This window comes from Phoenix dactylifera, unplaced genomic scaffold, assembly GCF_009389715.1.
Source record: "Phoenix dactylifera cultivar Barhee BC4 unplaced genomic scaffold, palm_55x_up_171113_PBpolish2nd_filt_p 000456F, whole genome shotgun sequence".
NCBI classification, from domain to species: Eukaryota; Viridiplantae; Streptophyta; class Magnoliopsida; order Arecales; family Arecaceae; genus Phoenix; species Phoenix dactylifera.
Genome location: NW_024067886.1, coordinates 167,756 through 189,527, shown reverse-complemented (window position 1 = coordinate 189,527; position 21,772 = coordinate 167,756). Strand labels below are relative to the sequence as shown.

The 21,772-nt window shown below is 45.5% G+C and overlaps 1 protein-coding gene across 10 annotated transcripts in view; it reads left to right on the top strand.

Moving 5' to 3' along the window:
* The first annotated feature begins 265 nt into the window (after positions 1-265).
* Positions 266-21,772, top strand: part of LOC103710848 (BEACH domain-containing protein B) — a 121,296-nt gene continuing 99,789 nt past the window's right edge. For 8 of the 10 annotated variants that reach the window (XM_039118979.1, XM_039118975.1, XM_039118980.1 and 5 more), the window contains exons 1-5: positions 266-423; positions 2,016-2,268; positions 6,063-6,126; positions 9,910-10,117; positions 10,660-10,836. In XM_039118979.1, the coding sequence (XP_038974907.1) occupies positions 2,147-2,268; positions 6,063-6,126; positions 9,910-10,117; positions 10,660-10,836 (571 nt within the window). In that variant the 5' untranslated portion in view covers positions 266-423; positions 2,016-2,146. Of the gene's footprint in view, positions 424-2,015; positions 2,269-6,062; positions 6,127-9,909; positions 10,118-10,659; positions 10,837-21,772 lie in introns of those variants that run through there. The other 2 variants (XM_039118974.1, XM_039118984.1) reach the window with 2 other exon arrangements.

Sequence of the window (21,772 nt, the reverse complement as noted above, 5' to 3'; positions counted from 1 at the left end):
CTAGAATTTTTCAAAGAAATGAAATTCCCATCTTTATCTCCAAGACTCCATCCCAGCAACAAAATTGCAACCGGCTTCCCTGAATACATTTTTCTATAATAAAATTACAATATTCCTATATCCTATCAGGCGCATGGCACGGCAGTCGGCAGGACCCTGGTAAAATTAAAGTCAAAGAGTCAGAATGGCAGCAATTAACACCTAGTGGAGGTGAAATTGCAGCAGTCCATATAAATATATAATTCGGGTGGGTCAAACGTGCCCAAGCTGCGGTGCAACTGATCCCCCTGCCCAGCCCCGGTTCCTCCCACCCCAACTCGATCCCGATCGCATCCCTCCCCGTTCCCTTTCCACTTCTCCTTTCCGGCGGCCAAATCGGCAGCGGTTCTCTCACGTCCAGGCCTCCCGTTCTCAATCCCATAGGTGAGTCTCTTATATCATTTCTGTCCTTTCGCCCCCTTCCTCTCTTTTCTTCATCTATATCTGGCCTTTGTTCCTCACGCTGTCCTCCCTCTTCCTTATTTATCTAAACCGAACTAGCTGCGCTGATCTCCCATCCCTTCTCTCCATCAAGCCCTATCCCTAGACCTTGATGTGGATCTCCCACCGGTTCTTCCAACCTATGACCCTCTCCGACTACCTCTCCCTCGAGCCCTACATTGCCGATTCCATCTCCCGTTTTTCCTATGATCTGTTGAGGTTGGATCTAAATTTTATTCTGAACTCGCTTTAATCTTGCTGCGCTTATCGTTCGCTATGAATATCTGTGCCTAAATCTTTGTTGTCTTCTTGTATTTGTGCATTTTTTTTAAATCGTGGATTTTCTCTTGTTTACTTGATTTTTGATTATGATAAGCTGACTTTTATTTTATTATGTTTTATCATCATCATTATTATTTTTGATATAGGCATCGTTTTGCCTGTTAGCATCACGGTGAAGTTTACACATTCATTGTTAGGGTTCTGATTGTGGGACAGTTTGTTCCTTAGGACTTGTTTGGTTCGCGGGAAAAGAAAGGGGAAGGTGTGGTCAACAGAAAAACGAAGCTATCAAAATCTATGGATAAGGTCTCTCTTTATTAAGGATATAATAGATATTTCATACAACTTTTTTCAAGAAAGTAGATGCTCAGCGAAACATAAGCTACTATAGAATGACCACTTTCTTTGTGATTGGGAGGCAAGAGGCTTCTTTGTCCTCCTTGGTGAGATTTCAGAGGTTCTTTTTTCTTTGGTAAGACGCTGAAAAATCATTGCGTTTAGGATAGAGGTGAGACTCTTCTATTCAGCCATAGTTATCTCATTAGCATCCAAACCGCAGCATCTCTATTGTTTCTTCTTCCATCCGCTAACTTCCATCACGCCCAAGCCCTAAATCCCTTAATGCACAAGTCTCTAAGTTTCAGGTCTAAACCGCATGCCCTAATCCCATCCTTCCACCGTTTCACAACATAAACCATAGTCTTCATTTGAGGAAAAATAGGGTGACTAATTTCTGCAGCATATCTAGGCCGCACCACATCCCAAATCCCTTCCCCTACGCTGTCAGCGGCCTTAAAAAATTTCGCTTGCCACCTTCACTTAAAAATCACAAATTTTTGTAAGGCCTAGGACGGACCCCTATTTTGTTCGAAACAGAAAAAGCGGCTGTATCCTCGCTTCCCGCGGCCTCCGCCAGCCTCCCGCCCTCTTCCTCTCTCCCCTGCTCGCTCTCTTTTTTCTCTCCTTCTCCGGCTTCGGCAACGGATTTCGTTTCCGTTGCCGAAACTGTACCGGTGAGCCATCGGTACGGCTGGAACCACCCAGTTTGGGACGGTTTCGCCGACTCTGTTTGTATTGAAACCTTTGTGTCTTGCTGGCTGTTGATATACCAAGCTCACCATTCAACTTTTTTTGGCCTAACCTTCCTTTTATTGCCTTTTTGACTTTCACAATTTTAGCTTAAAGATGCTACAGGAGTAGCTATTGTTATTATTTTTTTTGTCATTGCCTTTTCTTGTTTTTTCTCATTGCAGGAAACTCATTGGTAGATTATGAATTTAAAAATGATTCTTCAAGGGATAAGGGGCAGAAGTACTAATTCTTTCTGCATGTTTTGATTGTGGGTTTCAAGGGTGTCTGTGAGTCACAGATCACATTGCCAAGTATGAATATCGTGAAGGGTGTCGCTGATCTTATTAAGAGATCATCTGGTGGCCAAACTGGGGAGGGTGGCTCGTGGGCTCATGCAGATAAGCTCTCTGCGCCCTCCCCAAGGTTCCGTTTCAGGTATGATATTTCATCATCACTTCCATGACATTGCTTGTCTTCATCTGATAGAGATTATTCTGTTATTTTTCCCTCGATTGTTGAGCTAGGTGTCTGTTGAGACTAGTACTGTGTTGGCTTTTAGTTTTATAGACTTACAAAATGATCTTCATACTGCTGCTCTAGTCCTTTCTCTCTTTTATCACCTTCCCCCCTCCTTGCTTGAAATGCCCATTTTCTGAAAAGCAGAAGAAAAGGCACATAACAGAAGACCGCCACTAAAAAGCAGTGAAGACAACAATCAAGAGACCTGATACTTTCTAGTCTCGAGGTGATCCTACTTTAGGGCATAGAGTTAATACATGCATTTGTGAAGACCTGTGTATGCAATGTGGAAGACCACAGACTCAAAACAATGACAAATTAATACTAAAAATGATAACATATGCTGTTATGACATTGGTAAACCACCCCTTGCAAATGCAAGATGAAGAATAGGTTACATTTTCATCACTAGGCAGACCATGTCATAAATTGTAGATCTTCTTTGGAAGAGGAAGTAGGTAGTATGACATCTACAACATTAGCAGGTACAGAGTTTCCAATGTGCCAAGTGTACAGGATTGTGCATGATGATGCTTTAGAATTCGTAGTTGTCCCATGTCATCGTCATTTTGCTTCCTTCTTATGTTTTCTGTTTCACAGAGCAGATGCTAAACATAAGGATAAATCCTGATATTTGTGTCTCTATCTATAGGGTCTCAACTAGACTCAAATAAGTCGCAAGGTCCTGGTCAAATCTTTAATGAGGGAGTAGCAGGCTGATTTAGTGTGTTTCGTTGTATTGGCTGGTTAAGGGCAGGTCATCAGTTTAACCAGCCAAACACTCGAAAAAGGTTGGGATTAAGGTTATTTGGTCAGTGCCCTCAAAAGCCACTTAATCTGGTTAACTTTATTTCGTGAAGGAGGGTGAAATAAAGTTAACCAGTAGAGGTTTATCTTCTTGGTTTACTTTTTCACTTTTTCCACAACTTATTCCACTAATCATTGAAATGTCTACCAAATAGTAGATATCCTTAATTGATGGTTAGCTGATTTGGGGGTGGTTACCAATAATCCTTTCTATCACAAGTTACTTACCCCCTGGATAGCTACAGCCCTAATGGTTTGTTGGAGTAGAAAATAATCCTTCCTATTACAAGCTTATCCTTTGATAATTAAAGGAGCATATGGAAAAGATTAAAGAGATCTTTGCCTCTTCTAATTGCAACTAATTCAATTATGTAATTATAAAGATGATCTATTGGCCTTCATGAAGCATACGAGAGTCTGCAACTTTGTAGGAGAATTGTGAATTGTGAAAATAAAGTTCTTGGTAAAAGATCTTTGACGATCAAGAAACTAGAGGATGATCAGGAGCTGAAGTGCAACGATATTCTGAACTTGACTTACTTGCAGTAGAAAGCAAGTCACGGTGATCATTGATGGAGAAGTGCCAAAAAATTTGGTTTCATTTTGGTAATTGGAAAAACGAATTTAAAGATGAATGAGAAATGAAACCGTATCAGTTAGCATGGCCACATGATTGCTGCCAAGGTTAGTTGAACCATTCTAGACCGAGCGGTCCAGGATGTATCAAACTGAAATGGGCAAGAACTGGAATGGTTTGGGTGGTTGGGATGGTTCGACCCTTAATAGACCCCCAAGGCCTGCTCCCCCCCTCCTAACTCTCCATGGCCCCAATCTTTGCTCGATCTCCCCCTCTCCCCCCTCCCTCTCTCGCTCTCTCTCTCACTCGACCGATCTCTCTCTCTGCCCATCTTTTGCCATGATGGGAGCTTCAAAGCTCCACTGTATGTGAAGTCGAAGACCACTGATGACGGTTGTTTGACCCCGACCCCGATGATGATTCCAACTCTGTGCAGCCGAACAATATATCTCTCTTTTCCCCCTCCCCCTCCTTGTCCCTCTCCCCTCTCTTCTCATCCTTCTTTCTCGCCTTCTTCTCTCTGATCCCTAGTTTCGTAGGGTTAGAGTTTTCTCTCCTTCTCCCTCCCTCCCTCTCCCTGCCACTCTCTCTCTCTTCTTCTTCCTCCTGCTTCTTCTTCACTCTCTCCCTCCCTCTCCTTGATTCGGTACACTCCAGCACGGTATGGTACGGACCTGTACCATACCTAACCGGTCGCCGGCTGGTGCGAGCCTCGATACCAGCCCAGCAGACCTTGATTGTTACCAACCCATTGTAAAACATCAATGCCAAATTTTTTTCTAAGGTGCTTGTGATGCCATTCCCATGGTAGCTACAAACTTGTTTGGAAAACCTTGGTTTGATAGAAGTGCATAACAAAATTCTTAAGCCAATACATATTTCTTTTGACATCAAGGCACAAAGCAAGGAATGCCGAACCGGCCCGTACCAAACCGGAACCGGTTGGTACAAGGCCATACCGGACTTTAGATATACAAGGCCGGTACTGGTTCAGCGATCCTTGGCACAAGGTATGCATTTTTGCTGAATATGCAAGTGGATCGTGATCACGAACTTGAAGACTTGAATCCTCTTATTTTTGTCATGTCATAGCTGCCAATGATTTTTTAGTGTGTAGTACTTTAGATAGAACTTTGAGTAAAAAAAAGAAACCATTCTTTCAGAGGTGATTGAGCAACTCGTATGACATTACATGTGCTGCTGGTGGTGTGGCTGCACTATAATAGGATACTTTGTCCCTTGGACATGGAAAAGGACACCTACTTCCTAAGAGTCCCTTTGAAATCTGAATGAACTTGATTAGGTTTCCACCTTCTTCTTTTTATATAAACTTGGATATCACCTAGGATTTTTCTAAAGAAACATGGGCGTTATTTACCTCTTACATGGAACCAGATTCCATTTTCTTTGCAAATGAGGTTTCCTAGCCAAATGTGGAAACTTGAAGTGGCCACATAAGTAGGATGGGAAAACTGATCTGTCTGTTTTCTCCTTTTGTCCTTCCTTCCTTTTCTTCCACTTTCTTCTTCCATTAATGATGTTGGTTGCTATGTCTTGACCATTAACAGTGGTATGGCAATTTACAATGCTTTAGCTCAATGCAAGTTGAAAACTAGCCTTGAATATTTTTTATGGTAGTCTGGCCTTTTGTGATTAAAAAAAAAGGGCATCTAAATGAACCTTTGTATCCAAGAGATCTTTCTGTAAATTTTTGATAAAGAACACCAAATGTAGTGACACTTCTCCCTTCAAGTGCCCTATGCTACCTACCACATCTTTACCTTGAACTGAATTATTGAGGAACTATGAACATTTTCATGATATCGTCTTGAATGATGACTAAACCATGCTACTAAAATAAAAGTCTGAAGCCATTGAACACTAGTGCTTTCTCCCTAGACATTACAAATGCATTTTCTTGAATTGTTCCTCCTTTAATTCCTACTATGTTCACTTTGCTAATCTTAGCAAACTATCAATTGACATGTTTTGGCCTCGTATGTTAAGAAGAAAGTTTGTTGCAACATGTCATATCTGAAACAAAGCTTTCATAAATTGTTTTCTCTTTTCCTTTTACTTAGTCTTCTTGATTTTTGGATAGTATGTTATGAGGTAAATTTCCTTATTTGTTCTTTTTATTAGTTATTAGAAGATTTCTAACTTGTACGTACTTCCCATTACATAGTTATTATTGTGAAATTCAAATTGTGAAATTCAATTTTGCTAGCAATCAATCTTGTTTAAGCACTCTTACTCTGGAAGTTTATTATGTGAACTTGATTATTAAATAATTCATCATATTTTGTTTTTTCCCCTCTCTTTCAAGGGATGTTGGTGAGGAGGCAGTCTTAAGTACACTTTGGCAGAGATACGAGAATGCCATTGATAAGGTATGTGGTGTATTGGTTCATATTGCTTGACTCTTTGGTGTGCTCAAAATTAAGTCTTTTGCAAATTATTCCTATTGATGATGGGTTTGCAAGTCAATCACAAATAGTTTCATACTAGCTTATTAAAGTCTTGATCGCTTTATCATTTAATAGTTTTCAAATATGATACCTGACTAATATTCCTAGTTTTGTTGGTTTTCTTGTTTTTCCTTTGTTTGGGATGGTTATCTTTTCTCTATATTTTTTTCATCATGTTTGGCTTGTCATTTATGTTTCTTTTTGTGAAGTTCATTAGCAAGGATTTATATCTCGTGGAACAGCGCATTCTAGCCTTTTTTTGGAATGGTATGATCAAGGTATGCTAAACCGATCAGAACGGTTCAGCTCGTACCGAACCGGTGCCGACAGGCACTGGTACGGTACAACATATAAATTCGGTTCTGTACTTGAACCGGTGTGTACCGGCAAGCCGGCACCGGTGTGTGCTAGGCCAAGCGCGGCTTCCCTGCGAGCGCCCGCGTGGGGGGCAGCGGGCCCGCGCGGGCGCAAGTTGGGAACCGCTCTCGCGCGTGCGTGGTTCCCCGGTAGCGCTTCCCCAAGTTGGGAACTGCGCCCGCACGGGATTCCCCGCGCCTGGAATGCACTTGCGCGTGGTTTCCAGCGCGGGGCAGCAGGCAGCCTGCGTGGGCCATTTAATGCCATAGAGTTGCATTTAATGCCACTCTGTGGCATTTAACGCGGCAACATGTAGTTTTTTTCATCCGCGTGCGGATGCGTGAACGGAGAATCGCGTGCCTGTGCATGATTCCTAGGGAACCGCACCCGCGGTCGGATCCCTAGTAGGAAAATGCGCCCATGCACGATTCCTAGTTTCCGCGTGTGGTTCCCTGTGCGGGGCAGCGCGCCCACGCAGGTTGGTAGCCCGTGTGGGCTGGCAACTCGCGTGGGCTATTTAATGCCACTCTGTGGCATTTAACGGGTCGTTTTTTTCCGCATCAGCACGCGTCTGCGTAGTTTTTTTTCTCGCGGACGCAATGCGCGCAATTTTTTTCGCGTCCACGCGCGCGTGTCCGGTTCGATATTGGTGCTCACCGGTATATTGGTACGGTCGGTCCGACGAACCTTGGGTACGACGTTGCGTCCTGATGCTTGAAATGGTGGATCTATTGTCCTTGGTCTTGTTTGACACCAGGAGTGGTGCCCCGCTTGACACTTGGGATGGTGGGATGCCCTGTTGTCCCATCGGAACTTAACTTTTGATTCATTAGGGCTTGTTTTCCACATCATTTTAGAGTATAATATACTATTTTCTTGCTTGATAATAAGTTAATGATAAATGTTTATCAGATTTAAGCTCTATAATATCTAAAGCTCGGTAAGAAGTATACTGAGCTCTTCGGAATCAAATATACAATACCTATAATATTCACACAACTTAGCAAAGTTCAATCTGAACCTTGAATAATGCTTCTTGAAATAGCAGAAATGGAGAAATGACCAAAATTTCGGGAGAAGTTCACCATATATATTTTTAGTCCATAAGCAAGTTTCAATTGAGTCTCTAAAATTGACCCTGTTTTTTGGGCTGGTTCAAACTGAAATTGACAAGTTCAAGTTTTGATTTCAGAGTCTTGCTGAAGCTTTAAGCTATGAAACCAATCTTTGAGTCAGGTTCGCGGGGCCTGAACCATCAAGTTCAGTCTTATTTTTGTTATTCAACATATGAATTATTCTGGAATTATCTCAAATGAGCATAATAATGTTTTTGTTAAGAGAAAAATAATTGCCCTTGAAGTAAACATGGGTCCTTGCTTCATCCTATTGGGAAAGTTGTTAGAATGACTTGGTTGCTTTTAAGAATCATCATGTACGACTTCATCCTTTCTAGCAGGTCTTTGATCACAATAAGGTCCAATTGAGATTGAATTCAAATGACCTAGTGCTCAAGGTGTTGGAACAAAATAGTTTGCTTTTAGTTTGCTTTTTGGAGTTGATTTTGAAGTCCTATTTTTAAGGTGGTTTGATGTGCGAAGGTCCTAGTTTTGGTATTCTATCCAGGTCTTATGGGAATCTGGGCAGCATTTTAAGAATGATTTTGAGTGTCCATAGGACATTGATTAGTTGCTTATTAAGAGCTCTAGGTCACTTGTGAAACAAGCCAAGAAGAAAGGCTATAAAAGTGCCGTATGGCTGGCCACTGAAAGGCATTCTACATGAATTTTATTAGTTGAGAAAGAATGTGGTTTCCCTGGCCGAGTTAGGCTCATTTTTTCTTGTCAAGCAGCAAACTTAACTATCAGTCCTCACCAATCACCTGATCAACCCTTGAGTTGCTTAGATATAGTTGTACTTCTCATAGAAACCCAAAATGAAAATTTTGACTATTATAACTGCTAGAATTGCCAAATTTGTCCTTGTTGCTCTATTTTTTGTAACATAGTAATGAGGTGAATCTTGACCAAACTTAATTTAATCCTATCTTACTTAGGTCCACGTATGCCTCTACTTGCCACTCCCAAGTGGTCTTACATTGACTAACCATGATTATCTAGCCATTACTAGACTCCTGCTAATTTGCTTTAACATCTAGTAACCAACAAACTACTGCTAATTTTCTTTTGCTTTAATATTTGTCTTGTACTAATTCAATTTATCCAATTATTTCCTCAAACTATTTTCATCTAGATTGATATGAATTTACAACTAGTTTGAAACAGTTGAATGTAAACAATGATCAACTCTCTTGCTATTGTCCTTGTCTTTTTCCAAATTGCATTGATCTTAGCCATAGACCAAGAAGCTGAAGTTACTTTGCTAGCAAGTACATGGGATGCTCTTGTAAATTTCATACCAATTATACTTCTAATGCATTACAATTAAATGCTATTTTGTATTTGCCTAAATAGTTTCTAAACCCATGACTATTTCCAAGGTTAGCCGAATTGGTACCAGGACTCGTACCAGTTTGGTACAGTACCGAACTAGTATTGTACCGTCATATGGTACACTGTGGCATGCCGGTTCTGATTTTCGATTTTGGCATGACCTCCCCTTATTTTTCAATTATCTAGGCATTTTTGGACATTGAAAATGACATGGGGGAGAGCCACCTCACCTTGTTTTGGGCTGGATCCTCCTTTAATCGTTGAAATCATGGAGTTTTTGGCAAAATGGGAGGGTTTGAAAATGAAAGGGAAGAAAGGCTTGAGAAGGCTTGGGAGGTCTTCTTAGGCCTCTCCATTATTGAAAGAGGAGGGACTGAACCAGTTCAGACTGGTGCGAACCAAGCGGTTCCCACCGGTTTTGGTTCGGAATGGTTCAAGACTTTTTTTTGAAAAAATCAGCTGAACCATACCGATTGCGCCTTGGTTTAGTTCTTTGGCCTGGTTTGGCATACTATGATTATTCAAAAAATGATGTTTGAGATTTACTTTTTGTGTTTCATTTCTTCATTAGTTTATTGGACTCCTAGCCATTGAATTCATTTGTGACAGTGACAAACATGTAGGCTCATTATTCTATTAACAGCATTTTGTATTGTTTATGGTGTTTGGTATGCTGATGTCAGTTTAATGCTTTGGAACTAGTAGTCTGACCACTTCATTGAAGCTTCTAAATTGAGGAAGCCTAATGTACAATGTTAATTTATAGTACTGTTAATTCAAGAATTAATGGAACTTTGTATTGATTCAAAAAATTTGAAGTCTTTCCTAGTTGAGTTCCATGTTGCTTCTTGTTTCCACGTACTCTTATTCTTTTATTCTTTGTTATTATTTTTTATAGACAGAAAAAAGGAAGCTTTTACAAGTTTTTCTCTTGCACTTTATACAAACATACAAAAATTGGGAGCCTGTTCATGGTGGCCAGTTACCAGCTGAGCAAGCATCAGGATCCGAGGAGATAATTCTGGGATGCTCTACTGGGCATCCTTCCGAGGTTATTCTTATTCTAATCCAACAGATTGCCCGGATATCTTCTCTTGTGACTGAGTGTAAGTGAATCATTTTATTTTCTAAAAATCCATTGGAAATCTTAACCATCGTTTTCATCTGCTTGCTTTGTGTACATGAAGGTAGACATTTGTCCATGCTTTTTACATCAGTTAATTCAATAATTCAGAACTGCATCTTTCTCTTTTACAGCTTTATTCCAGTCAAACAGTCATGCTTTTGTAAATTTTTCAATGACTTTTTTAATGTTTTGGTAATGTATGTTTCCACTTAATTATTATGATGATGTGCTTCATGTCATGTTATGTCGTATTTTTTTCAGAGGCTAATGCTTTTGACGCAATCTGTATTTCAAAAAGTTTGAGATTGTGCAATTGTAATATGCTTTTATTTGAATGATACACTTAAGAAATTATCGCCTAAGCTCTGAAAAATGACCATATAACCATTGATGGTGTCCTTCAGTATTTAATTATGATATTGATTTTCTCCACAATTTGTTGTTGCTTTATATCAGTTGATCATGAACTTACTATAAATTTGTATATGTTAGCTAACTATTTTTCAATTTATTTTAAATCAGTGAACAATAGTGCTGCACAAGCTAATGCTGACCTTTCAGAGCCATCAGCGAGCTTAACTTTTAGCATGGAAGCTTTGTACGTTTTAAACTGCCTAACAATTATAACTCGTTCAGTACACAATTGCAAAGTATTTAGCTATTATGGAGGGGTACAGAAGATCATTGCTCTTTTGAAAGGTAATCACTCAAGTAATTTAATTTGTTCATGCTCATGATTTCCACTTTATCATTTTCTTTTTTATTTCTTGCCGACATTTTTTATGTCAAATTTATGTTATATTAAGTCTTCTGCTTAAGGATATAATTAATAGTATATATTTGAATAAATGGTATCATTAGTAGTTTAGTACCATATTCTGTATGGCCTTTCTGTTTGATGGACTATAACAACGGTATGATATTTTGCTTTGCACATATTGGTTCTTCTTGATGGTTCTGAATGAGGACCTTAGCTATCATTGTCTCCTTTAGACCTACTTGTTTGCATGAATGGTATTACACAATAAGAATAGGTCAGTCAGTCACAGAGATGGGTCCAAGTCCATTCTATTCTCCTACTGCCCAGAGTCCTTAACTAGCAAGCCGTTTGGCCAAACATTTGCTTTCCCATAAAAAATGCTAAAAGGAAGAAAATCGATCTCTTCAGCCAGCTCAAAACTGTGCACGAGTTTTGGCGAAGGGGTACTCGACGTTCCTCAGCCATGCAGTCCTTATGAATAAATAATGACTGAAAACTAGTCCTCTTTTATTAAGAAAAAGGCTATCGTTCCATTGTTGCCATGGCTTTGATGCCTTGCTAGGCGTGATTTTACTTCAGCAATGGAATGGTATAAAAAATGACCTAGCCAGCATTAGGTTGAGTTCATCTTTATTTATAAATTCAGTTTCTAACATTGGGAGAGTTGGAATTTAGCATTCCATCAAATTCAGTCTAAGGCTTGAGTGAGGAGGGCGTTATATTGAGGTAAAAATGGGAACAAGGCTTGAAGGTTAATCATGACCCAGAAAGATTGTCTAGTTAAAACAAGAGATCTAATTCTGCACTTGCTTCTAGTGCAAGAAAACTTTCTTTACTCTTTTTATGCAATACTAGAATCTGATGGCATTGTTATCATAACTGAACTGGACAGTTACCTGGTCAAGGGGCCAACTCACTATATCACCAGTCCAATTGTTGTGTCGACAGGTCAGAATAAAAACATATTTAAAAAATAAAATTAATTAGTATATTAAAAAATAAAAAAATATGTTGCTAGAAAATATGCAAAATTTATTGACAAATTTGGCAATTTTAGATACTAAAAGGTTTAAAACCATCAAAAAGGGCGAATTAACTGTACTTAATTCTTATCCTTTTTAAAAAGTAATTATTGAAATGTCGAGGCAAAGTACCATAAATTTCTTGAACTAAATGTGTGGTTTGTAGATTCTAATCTTTTAATTTGTTATTGCTAGCAAATAGATATATTTATGATAAGCATGTGATAATTTATTTGATCAGTTGGGTTCAAGAAAAGGTTACAGTGAAATTTATAAAATAGCGAAAGCTAGGGAGAGGAAATCTAAAATCATTGATCAAATTGGATGCATGAAAAGTGAGAATAATAGGATGTTAGTGAAATATTAGAGAATTAAAGAAAGATGGAGATATTATTTTAAGAAATTGTTAAATGAGGATTCTACTAAAGACATCTGTTGGGGGAAAAATAGACCACCCCACACATACAATTAAAGCACCCAAATCTGACAACAAGTCTGAGCTCATCATGCAGGCCGAGCTCATCATGCAGGCCGAGCTCAGAGAGCCGAGCCGAGCTCAGAAGGCCGAGCCGAGCTCTTCATGCAGGCCGAGCTCAGAAGGCCGAGCCGAGCTCATCCATACTGCCGAGCTCAGAAGATCGAGCTCATGCAGACCGAGCCGAGCTTAGAAAGCCGAGCCGAGCTCAGAAGACTGAGTCGAGCTCATCATCCATGCTGCCGAGCTCAGAAGGCCGAGCCGAGCTCAGAAGATCGAGCTCATGCAGGCCGAGCCGAGCTCAGAAGGCCGAGCCGAGCTCATGCAAGGCGAGCTCAGAAGGCTGCCGAGCTCATCCATGCTGCCGAGCACAGAAGGCCGAGCCGAGCTCAGAAGACTGAGCCGAGCTCATCATGCAAGCCGAGCTCATCCATGCTGCCGAGCTCCGAAGACCGAGCTCATGCAGGTCGAGCCGAGCTCATGCAAGCCGAGCTCCGAAGGCTGCCGAGCTCATCCATGCTGCCGAGCACAGAAGGCCGAGCTTAGAAGGCCGAGACCAGAAGGCTGCCGAGCTCATAAGGCTGCCGAGCTCAGAAGGCCGATCACAGCAGGCCGAGACCAGAAGGCTGCCGAGCACAGAAGGCTGCCGAGACCAGAAGGCTGCCGAGCTCAGAAGGCCGAGACTAGAAAGCTGCCGAGCTCAGAAGGCTACCGAGCTCAGAAGGCCGAGCACAGAAGGCTGCCGAGCTCAGAAGGCCGAGCACAGAAGGCCGAGCTGATCTCAGAAGGCCGACCTCGTCGTCTATATGCTGCGGCCATGCCCTGCAGCAGCCTCATCGCACCATGCTTTACTTGCCGGCCACGCCATGACATATCAATCAGGGACCATACCCTGCTATGACTGTCAACGCCTCACCATTCCCAAGAATGTACTGCACTGCGTGCCACAAGCAAGCTCTGGCTACGCGCCATCTCCTCCCATGATGGGAACGGGCCATCCACGGCAACTCATTACTTCACACGCCTACGTCCAATCGTGACGGTAACCCATTAATTCGCCCAGTCACATCACAGGTAACTCTACCACTCTCCCTATAAAAAAGAGGGCTTCTTCCTCCCAAAAGGAGGCTTCGGACTTGGAAATACAGTCCCTCTCCTTCTCCAAAATTAAGCCCCCCTCTGACTTAAGCATCGGAGGGCCGGCGTCGGAAACCCCGGCCACCGGCTTTTTGCAGGCCCCCCACGGAGGACGCCGCTCGCCGACGGATCGCCGCCCGCCAGTGTTCGCCGGAGCTCCTCCTCCTCAGCCGACGGCCGCCCCCGGGTCCAATTTCCAGCAACAGTTAGCGCTAGAGGAAGGGCCCGAGTCGCGGCCATTAAACTAAGGAGCAGAGGAGTCTTTAACGCCTCTCAGCATCATGCTCCAAGTCCCAAACGCTCAGTCCAGAATTTACCACTAAGATCTCCGGTAGATCAAGTTCCACAAGTCCAACCCGAGCACTTCGACGCGCTAGTGCAGCAAGTCTAAGCGCTAGCCATTGCAGCCCAAAGTCTGCAACAAATGGAGGTCCCTTCTGTGCCACCTCCACGGGTTCATATTAAGCAGAGGAAGAAACTTTCTCCCGAGCCATCTCGAATCAGGCATGGCTCCCGCTGCAACGACGTATGTGGGGGCAACCAGTGAGAAGTAGTAGCCCAAGTCTCACGTCAACGAGTTGGAGGAAAAGAGAAATAAAAGCTGAGGTCTGGAGAAGGAGAGTTATGGAGCTTTAAAATGGGATTGTGAGCCTCTGTGGCAAAGAGTACAGCCCCATTAAATCCCATTATCCTTCCAAGTCTTCTGTCTTCCGGCAGCAAGAAACCAGCATGTACTCCCTCCTCACGGGCGTAAGTCCTTAGGACGGCGCCCGCGACGTTGCTCTCTTTCAGAGCATTGCCATCACCGAAGCCCCCACCGAGCTCAGAAGGCCGAGCCGAGCTCATCATGCAGGCCGAGCTCGGACAACCGAGCCGAGCTCAGAAGACTGAGTCGAGCTCATCATCCATGCTGCCGAGCTCAGAAGGCCGAGTCGAGCTCATCATGCAGGCCGAGCCGAGCTCATGCAAGCTGAGCTCAGAAGGCCGAGCTCCGCAGGCTGCCGAGCTCAGAAGCTCGAGCGCAGAACACCTCCCAGAAAATCGAGCCAAAGAAGGCCGGTGCTGAGCCAAGTCCTGAGGGACTTCGAAGCTCGATAGCCATCAAAATATCTCTAAAAGGTACAGGACGCCACTTTGGCTTCAAATAATTTCAATATTTCACCTATTTTTAGGTCGGAGAATCCAAAAAACGACCTACGGGTATCCCTATCTCCAATGTCTTCCCGCTCCGAATAAGGGCGCACGATCGCCAACGAAGTCCATCTCCTGTATGTATCTCCAATGATGCCCCGACTAAGTTCGGGATGCCCCGAGTGTCGATAGTGCGTGCCCAGACCCCTCGACACTTCGGGAAGACGGGGTAGTACCTTCGCGGCCCTCCGTGGCGCTCAACACCAACAACGGGGTAGTACCTTCGCGGCCCCCCGTAGTGCCTCCTCGACTAAGGTCGAGATGCCCCGAGTGTCGACAGTGCATGCCCAGACCCCTCGACACTTCGGGGAGACGGGGTAGTACCTTCGCGGCCCTCCGTGGCGCTCAACACCAATAACGGGGTAGTACCTTCGCGGCCTCCCGTAGCGCCTCCTCGACTGAGGTCGAGATGCCCCGACGAGTCGACAGTGAGCCCGAGCTCCCTCGACCTCGGGAAGACGGGGCAGTACCTTCGCGGCCCTCCGTGGCGCTCAACACCAACAACGGTGTAGTACCTTCGCGGCCCTCCGTAGCGCCTCCTCGACTAAGGTCGAGATGCCTCGAGTGTCGACAGTGCGTGCCCAGACCCCTCGACACTTCGGGAAGACGGGGTAGTACCTTCGCGGCCCTCCGTGGCGCTCAACACCAACAACGGGGTAGTACCTTCGCGGCCTCCCGTAGCGCCTCCTCGACTAAGGTCGAGATGCCCCGACGAGTCGACAGTGAGCCTGAGCTCCCTCGACCTCGGGATGACGGGGTAGTACCTTCGCGGCTCCCCAAAACGTTCATGATTGACAACAAAACACCCCCAAAATGTTCGTGGATAACAACAAAGCAACGCCCACACAGATCTCCAATGGCAACTATTTCTCCTATTGTGCCGGCGTCCCTAGAAAGCGGACCCCGAACAAAAGAGCGTCCACAAAAGTTAGTCGAGGAGCAAAGCTGCCGACCTCGGCGTGAGACGCTCGACTCCGATAGTAAAAAAAGGGCTCATGGCCTGAATTTTCACCTCGTCAGCTGGGAGAAGTGCGACGCGGAAGATCTGTCGCGTCGTCTCGACGTTCTCGAGAGCTGAGTCGACCACAAGCCAAAGAAGGCTGCTGAGTCGACCTGAAGCACTTGACTCCAACTGCATGAGAGGTACACCATACTTGGCACGCACATCTCCATATATATTTGGCTATATTACAAGATGATCGACGACTGGACTACTTCCTTCGCCCGAGCCAAAAAGCAGCTCGAACTCGGAAGTCGGGGGTAGTGTTGGGGGAAAAAATAGACCACCCCACACATACAATTAAAGCACCCAAATCTGACAACAAGCCTGAACTCATCATGCAGGCCGAGCTCATCATGCAAGCCGAGCTCAGAAGACTGAGCCGAGCTCAGAAGGCCGAGCCGAGCTCATCATGCAGGCCGAGCTCAGAAGGCCGAGCCGAGCTCATCCATGCTGCCGAGCTCAGAAGACCAAGCTCATGCAGACCGAGCCGAGCTCAGAAAGCCGAGCCGAGCTCAGAAGACTGAGTCGAGCTCATCATCCATGCTGCCGAGCTCAGAAGGCCGAGCCGAGCTCAGAAGGCCGAGCCGAGCTCAGAAGACCGAGCTCATGCAGGCCGAGCCGAGCTCAGAAGGCCGAGCCGAGCTCATCCATGCTGCCGAGCACAGAAGGCCGAGCCGAGCTCAGAAGACTGAGCCGAGCTCATCATGCAAGCCGAGCTCAGAAGGCTGCCGAGCTCATCCATGCTGCCGAGCACAGAAGGCCGAGACCAGAAGGCTGCCGAGCATAGAAGGCTGCCGAGACCAGAAGGCTGCCGAGCTCAGAAGGCCGAGCTCAGCAGGCCGAGACTAGAAAGCTGCCGAGCTCAAAAGGCTGCCGAGCTCAGAAGGCCGAGCACAGAAGGCCGAGCACAGCAGGCCGAGACCAGAAGGCGGCCGAGCACAGAAGGCTGCCGAGCACAGAAGGCTGCCGAGCTCAGAAGGCCGAGCACAGCAGGCTGCGGAGCACAGAAGGCCGCCGAGCTCAGAAGGCCGAGCACAGAAGGCCGAGCTGATCTCAGAAGGCCGACCTCGTCGTTTATATGCTGCGGCCATGCCCTGCAGCAGCCTCACCGCACCATGCTTTACTTGCCGGCCACGCCATGACATATCAATCAGGGACCATACCCTGCTACGACTGTCTACGCCTCACCATTCCCAAGAATGTACTGCACTGCGCGCCACAAGCAAGCTCTGGCTACGCGCCATCTCCTCCCATGATGGGAACGGGCCATCCACGGCAACTCATTACTTCACACGCCCACGTCCAATCGTGACGGTAACCCATTAATTCGCCCAGTCACATCACAGGTAACCCTACCACTCTTCCTATAAAAAAGAGGGCTTCTTCCTCCCAAAAGGAGGCTCCGGACTTGGAAATACAGTCCTCTCCTTCTCCAAAATTAAGCCCCCCTCTGACTTAAGCATCGGAGGGCCGGCGCCGGAAACCCCGGCCACCGGCTTTTTGCAGGCCCCCCACGGAGGACGCCGCTCGCCGACGGATCGCCGCCTGCCAGTGTTCGCCGGAGCTCCTCCTCCTCAGCCGACGGCCGCCCCCGGGTCTAATTTCCAGCAACAACATCTTTGGGGAGGAGTTGAGATTCTATTTGTATAATTCAGAAAGGTAAAATGGAGATGGCTTTGGAAAAAAAATGCAAAAAGTAAGTCATAAAGGCCAAATGAAATACTTGTTGCGGTTTGGAGAATCATGGGAGATATTCGGTTAAATTGGAATGTGTTGGGAATTTATGTGGTACAAGTAGATTTGGGTGCTTTAATTGTATGTGTGGGGTAGTGTTGGGGGAAAAAATAGACCACCCCACACATACAATTAAAGCACCCAAATCTGACAACAAGCCTGAACTCATCATGCAGGCCGAGCTCATCATGCAAGCCGAGCTCAGAAGGCCGAGCCGAGCTCATCCATGCTGCCGAGCTCAGAAGACCAAGCTCATGCTGACCGAGCCGAGCTCAGAAAGCCGAGCCGAGCTCAGAAGACTGAGTCGAGCTCATCATCCATGCTGCCGAGCTCAGAAGGCCGAGCCGAGCTCAGAAGACCGAGCTCATGCAGGCCGAGCCGAGCTCAGAAGGCCGAGCCGAGCTCATCCATGCTGCCGAGCACAGAAGGCCGAGCCGAGCTCAGAAGACTGAGCCGAGCTCATCATGCAAGCCGAGCTCAGAAGGCTGCCGAGCTCCGAAGACCGAGCTCATGCAGGCCGAGCCGAGCTCAGAAGGCCGAGCCGAGCTCATGCAAGCCGAGCTCCGAAGGCTGCCGAGCTCATCCATGCTGCCGAGCACAGAAGGCCGAGACCAGAAGGCTGCCGAGCATAGAAGGCTGCCGAGATCAGAAGGCTGCCGAGCTCAGAAGGCCGAGCTCAGCAGGCCGAGACTAGAAAGCTGCCGAGCTCAGAAGGCTGCCGAGCTCAGAAGGCCGAGCACAGAAGGCCGAGCACAGAAGGCCGAGACCAGAAGGCTGCCGAGCACAGAAGGCTGCCGAGACCAGAAGGCTGTCGAGCTCAGAAGGCCGAGCTTAGCAGGCCGAGACTAGAAAGCTGCCGAGCTCAAAAGGCTGCCGAGCTCAGAAGGCCGAGCACAGAAGGCCGAGCACAGCAGGCCGAGACCAGAAGGCGGCCGAGACCAGAAGGCTGCCGAGCACAGAAAGCTGCCGAGCTCAGAAGGCCGAGCACAGCAGGCTGCGGAGCACAGAAGGCCGCCGAGCTCAGAAGGCCGAGCACAGAAGGCCGAGCTGATCTCAGAAGGCCGACCTCGTCGTCTATATGCTGCGGCCATGCCCTGCAGCAGCCTCACCGCACCATGCTTTACTTGCCGGCCACGCCATGACATATCAATCAGGGACCATACCCTGCTACGACTGTCTACGCCTCACCATTCCCAAGAATGTACTGCACTGCGCGCCACAAGCAAGCTCTGGCTACGCGCCATCTCCTCCCATGATGGGAACGGGCCATCCACGGCAACTCATTACTTCACACGCCCACGTCCAATCGTGACGGTAACCCATTAATTCGCCCAGTAACATCACAGGTAACCCTACCACTCTTCCTATAAAAAAGAGGGCTTCTTCCTCCCAAAAGGAGGCTTCGGATTTGGAAATACAGTCCCTCTCCTTCTCCAAAATTAAGCCCCCCTCTGACTTAAGCATCGGAGGGCCGGCGCCGGAAACCCCGGCCACCGGCTTTTTGCAGGCCCCCCACGGAGGACGCCGCTCGCCGACGGATCGCCGCCTGCCAGTGTTCGCCGGAGCTCCTCCTCCTCAGCCGACGGCCGCCCCCGGGTCCAATTTCCAGCAACAACATCTTTGGAGAGGAGTTGAGATTCTATTTGTATAATTCAGAAAGGTAAAATGGAGATGGCTTTGGAAAAAAAATGCAAAAAGTAAGTCATAAAGGCCAAATGAAATACTTGTTGCGGTTTGGAGAATCATGGGAGATATTCGGTTAAATTGGAATGTGTTGGGAATTTATGTGGTACAAGTATATTTCTAATTACTGTAGACTTGTATCAAGGATTTGCACTAAGCCTATATCTTTTTGCACCAATTATAGATGAACTTATTGCTAATATTCAGGAAGATGTACCATGCTATATTTTATTTGTGAATGATATAGTGTTGATTGATGAAAAGAGATTAGATTTAATACTAAATTGGATTTATGGAGGAAAAGTTTAGAGTATAAGGGCTTAAAGAGTATATTGATGTAAATTTAGTGAGAATGGAAATGAAAATGTGATAGCGATTGAGATTGATGAATGAGAAATACCACAAAGTGATCGATTTCGTTATTTAAGATCTATTATACAAAATAATAGGAAGATAAATGAAGATATATGTAATAATAAAATTAGATATGGTTGGATGAAGTGGAGGTGCATATGGAATCTTGTCATATGATAAGCACATACCTTGGAGATAGGATGGTATTGTTAGTACTCAGTACCATACCATTCTAACAGGAAAACTATATGGGGCATGTTGCAGACACTAATCCTTTATTGAACCAAGATGTCCCCCTCTTTTTGGCCGAAACCAGTTGGGATTAGCTCGTACCATGGCCGTTTCAGCCCGTAGCTATCATGACCCATCTAAGTCAGCTGTTTTGAAAAATAAAAGAGAATGATAGCCTCAGGGGCCATGGTTCTGTCTATGCTTTAGTCATGGGGTATGTTGTGAGTGGATTCTAAAAAAGAGGGAAGGAGAGGAAGAGGATGAGTGAATGAGAGAGAGAGAGAGAGAGAGAGAGAGAGAGAGAGAGGAGAAAGGAGCAAGGTAGGGAAAATCTAGGGAGGCAACATCATGGTTTGGTCTTCTTGATGTTGAAATCATCATCTATTTGGTGAGGCTTTGGTCCCCCATGCTATAAAGGACTTGGACCACCGAGCTGAAGCGAAAATGAGATGAGTAACAAATCATATTGTATAGGAGAAGGGGATAGAAGAGTTGTTGGACATGGTACACTGGCCTGTGAGATCATGGACCAATTTCATGCGAAGTTGGGATAAGCTTGAGAACGCCGGTGTTAGACAGAAGGGGACACTTAAGAAATTGCATGCTGAGTTAGTCAGTTAGATGTTTTAGCCTGACTTGGGTTCTGGCTAACAATCATCATCATCATCATATATCGAAGCTAGAGTTATTGGCGCACTGGTTCGCCAGAGTGGATATTATGGTCTTGCCTTTCGTGAGCCACGTGTATACCCCCAGTCGTCATATCTTGAGGTTATGCTCATGCATAATTTTACTACCCTTCATATGATCATGGTACGATGTTGCCTCCTATTACTATGAGTAGGGTTGGCCAGGCTCCTACAAGACATTATCAGCTACAGTATCAAAATGGTTATTCGGGACATGATCAAACATAATATTTGTTATGAGGATGATATCCATGCTGGTATTAGATTTAAGGCCTTGATTATGAACAAGACCTGAATGTATAGAAGACCCATAGTTACTCCACCTGGGCTTAGAACCAAGTTTGATATTAGTTTAATTAAACTCATGGCTTTATTATATATTATGATATTATAACTGATAATTGATAAGTACACACTATGAGTTTTTATTGATAATTTTTTGATTTCATAGAAATCACGGGTCCTAATACTAGTACTAGAACCATACACCCATAGTATGCTGAACCAGCCGGTACGGGCTGGTTCAGCCCGTATCGGACCGGTCCGGTCTCTAATCGGTCCGGTACAGCGGTGGAAAATAGGGGCAGGAGCCAAACGGTACGGAGGGTGTACCGATGTGAACTAGAAAATGGGTTTGCCTTGCAACCACTGACATGACCTTTGTCCTTGAACTCACCTTCCTAAAACTAGAACCTCAAAATGTAAACCCATTAGTAGATTGCAGTTTTCTGTTTTTAAACTTGTTAAGAGAGTATTCATGGGTGAGTTTCAAGAAGGCTAGGTAGGCTTTATGAGAGGTAATATTGCAGTTTTCTGTTTTTAAACTTTTGGAGTCTCTTGCCCTTGTTTCGTTGAAGTCAAGGGCAACGTTCTATCCTTGAAAGTAGACCAAAACGATGGAGTTGGCAAATCCACAACCCTTCTTGGCTCCTGGGCCAACCAGTGAAAGTAACAGTACTACCTATTTATTGGACCAGCCAAGGTTCGCCGGACCGACTGTACCGGCGAGCACCGGCACCGGTATGGTTCCGGTTCGGTATCGGCTTGGAACCGGTACCGAACCGGAGCCGTGCGCGCGGACATCAAAATAAAAACAACAAAAAAAAAATAACGCGTCCGTGGGTCAAATGCCACAGAGTGGCATTTGTGGCATTTAATGCCCCCAGCCCGCGTGGGCATGGTGCCCCGCGCGGGGAACCGCGCGCGGCCGCGATTCCCTGCTGAAGAATTATGCGCGGGCGCGGTTCCTGCGCGAGGAATCGCGCGCGGGTGCGCGTTCTCCGCTCGCGCGTCCGTGCGCAATTCCCAAAAAAAAATTAATGCGTCCGCGCTGACGCGTCAAATGCCACAGAATGC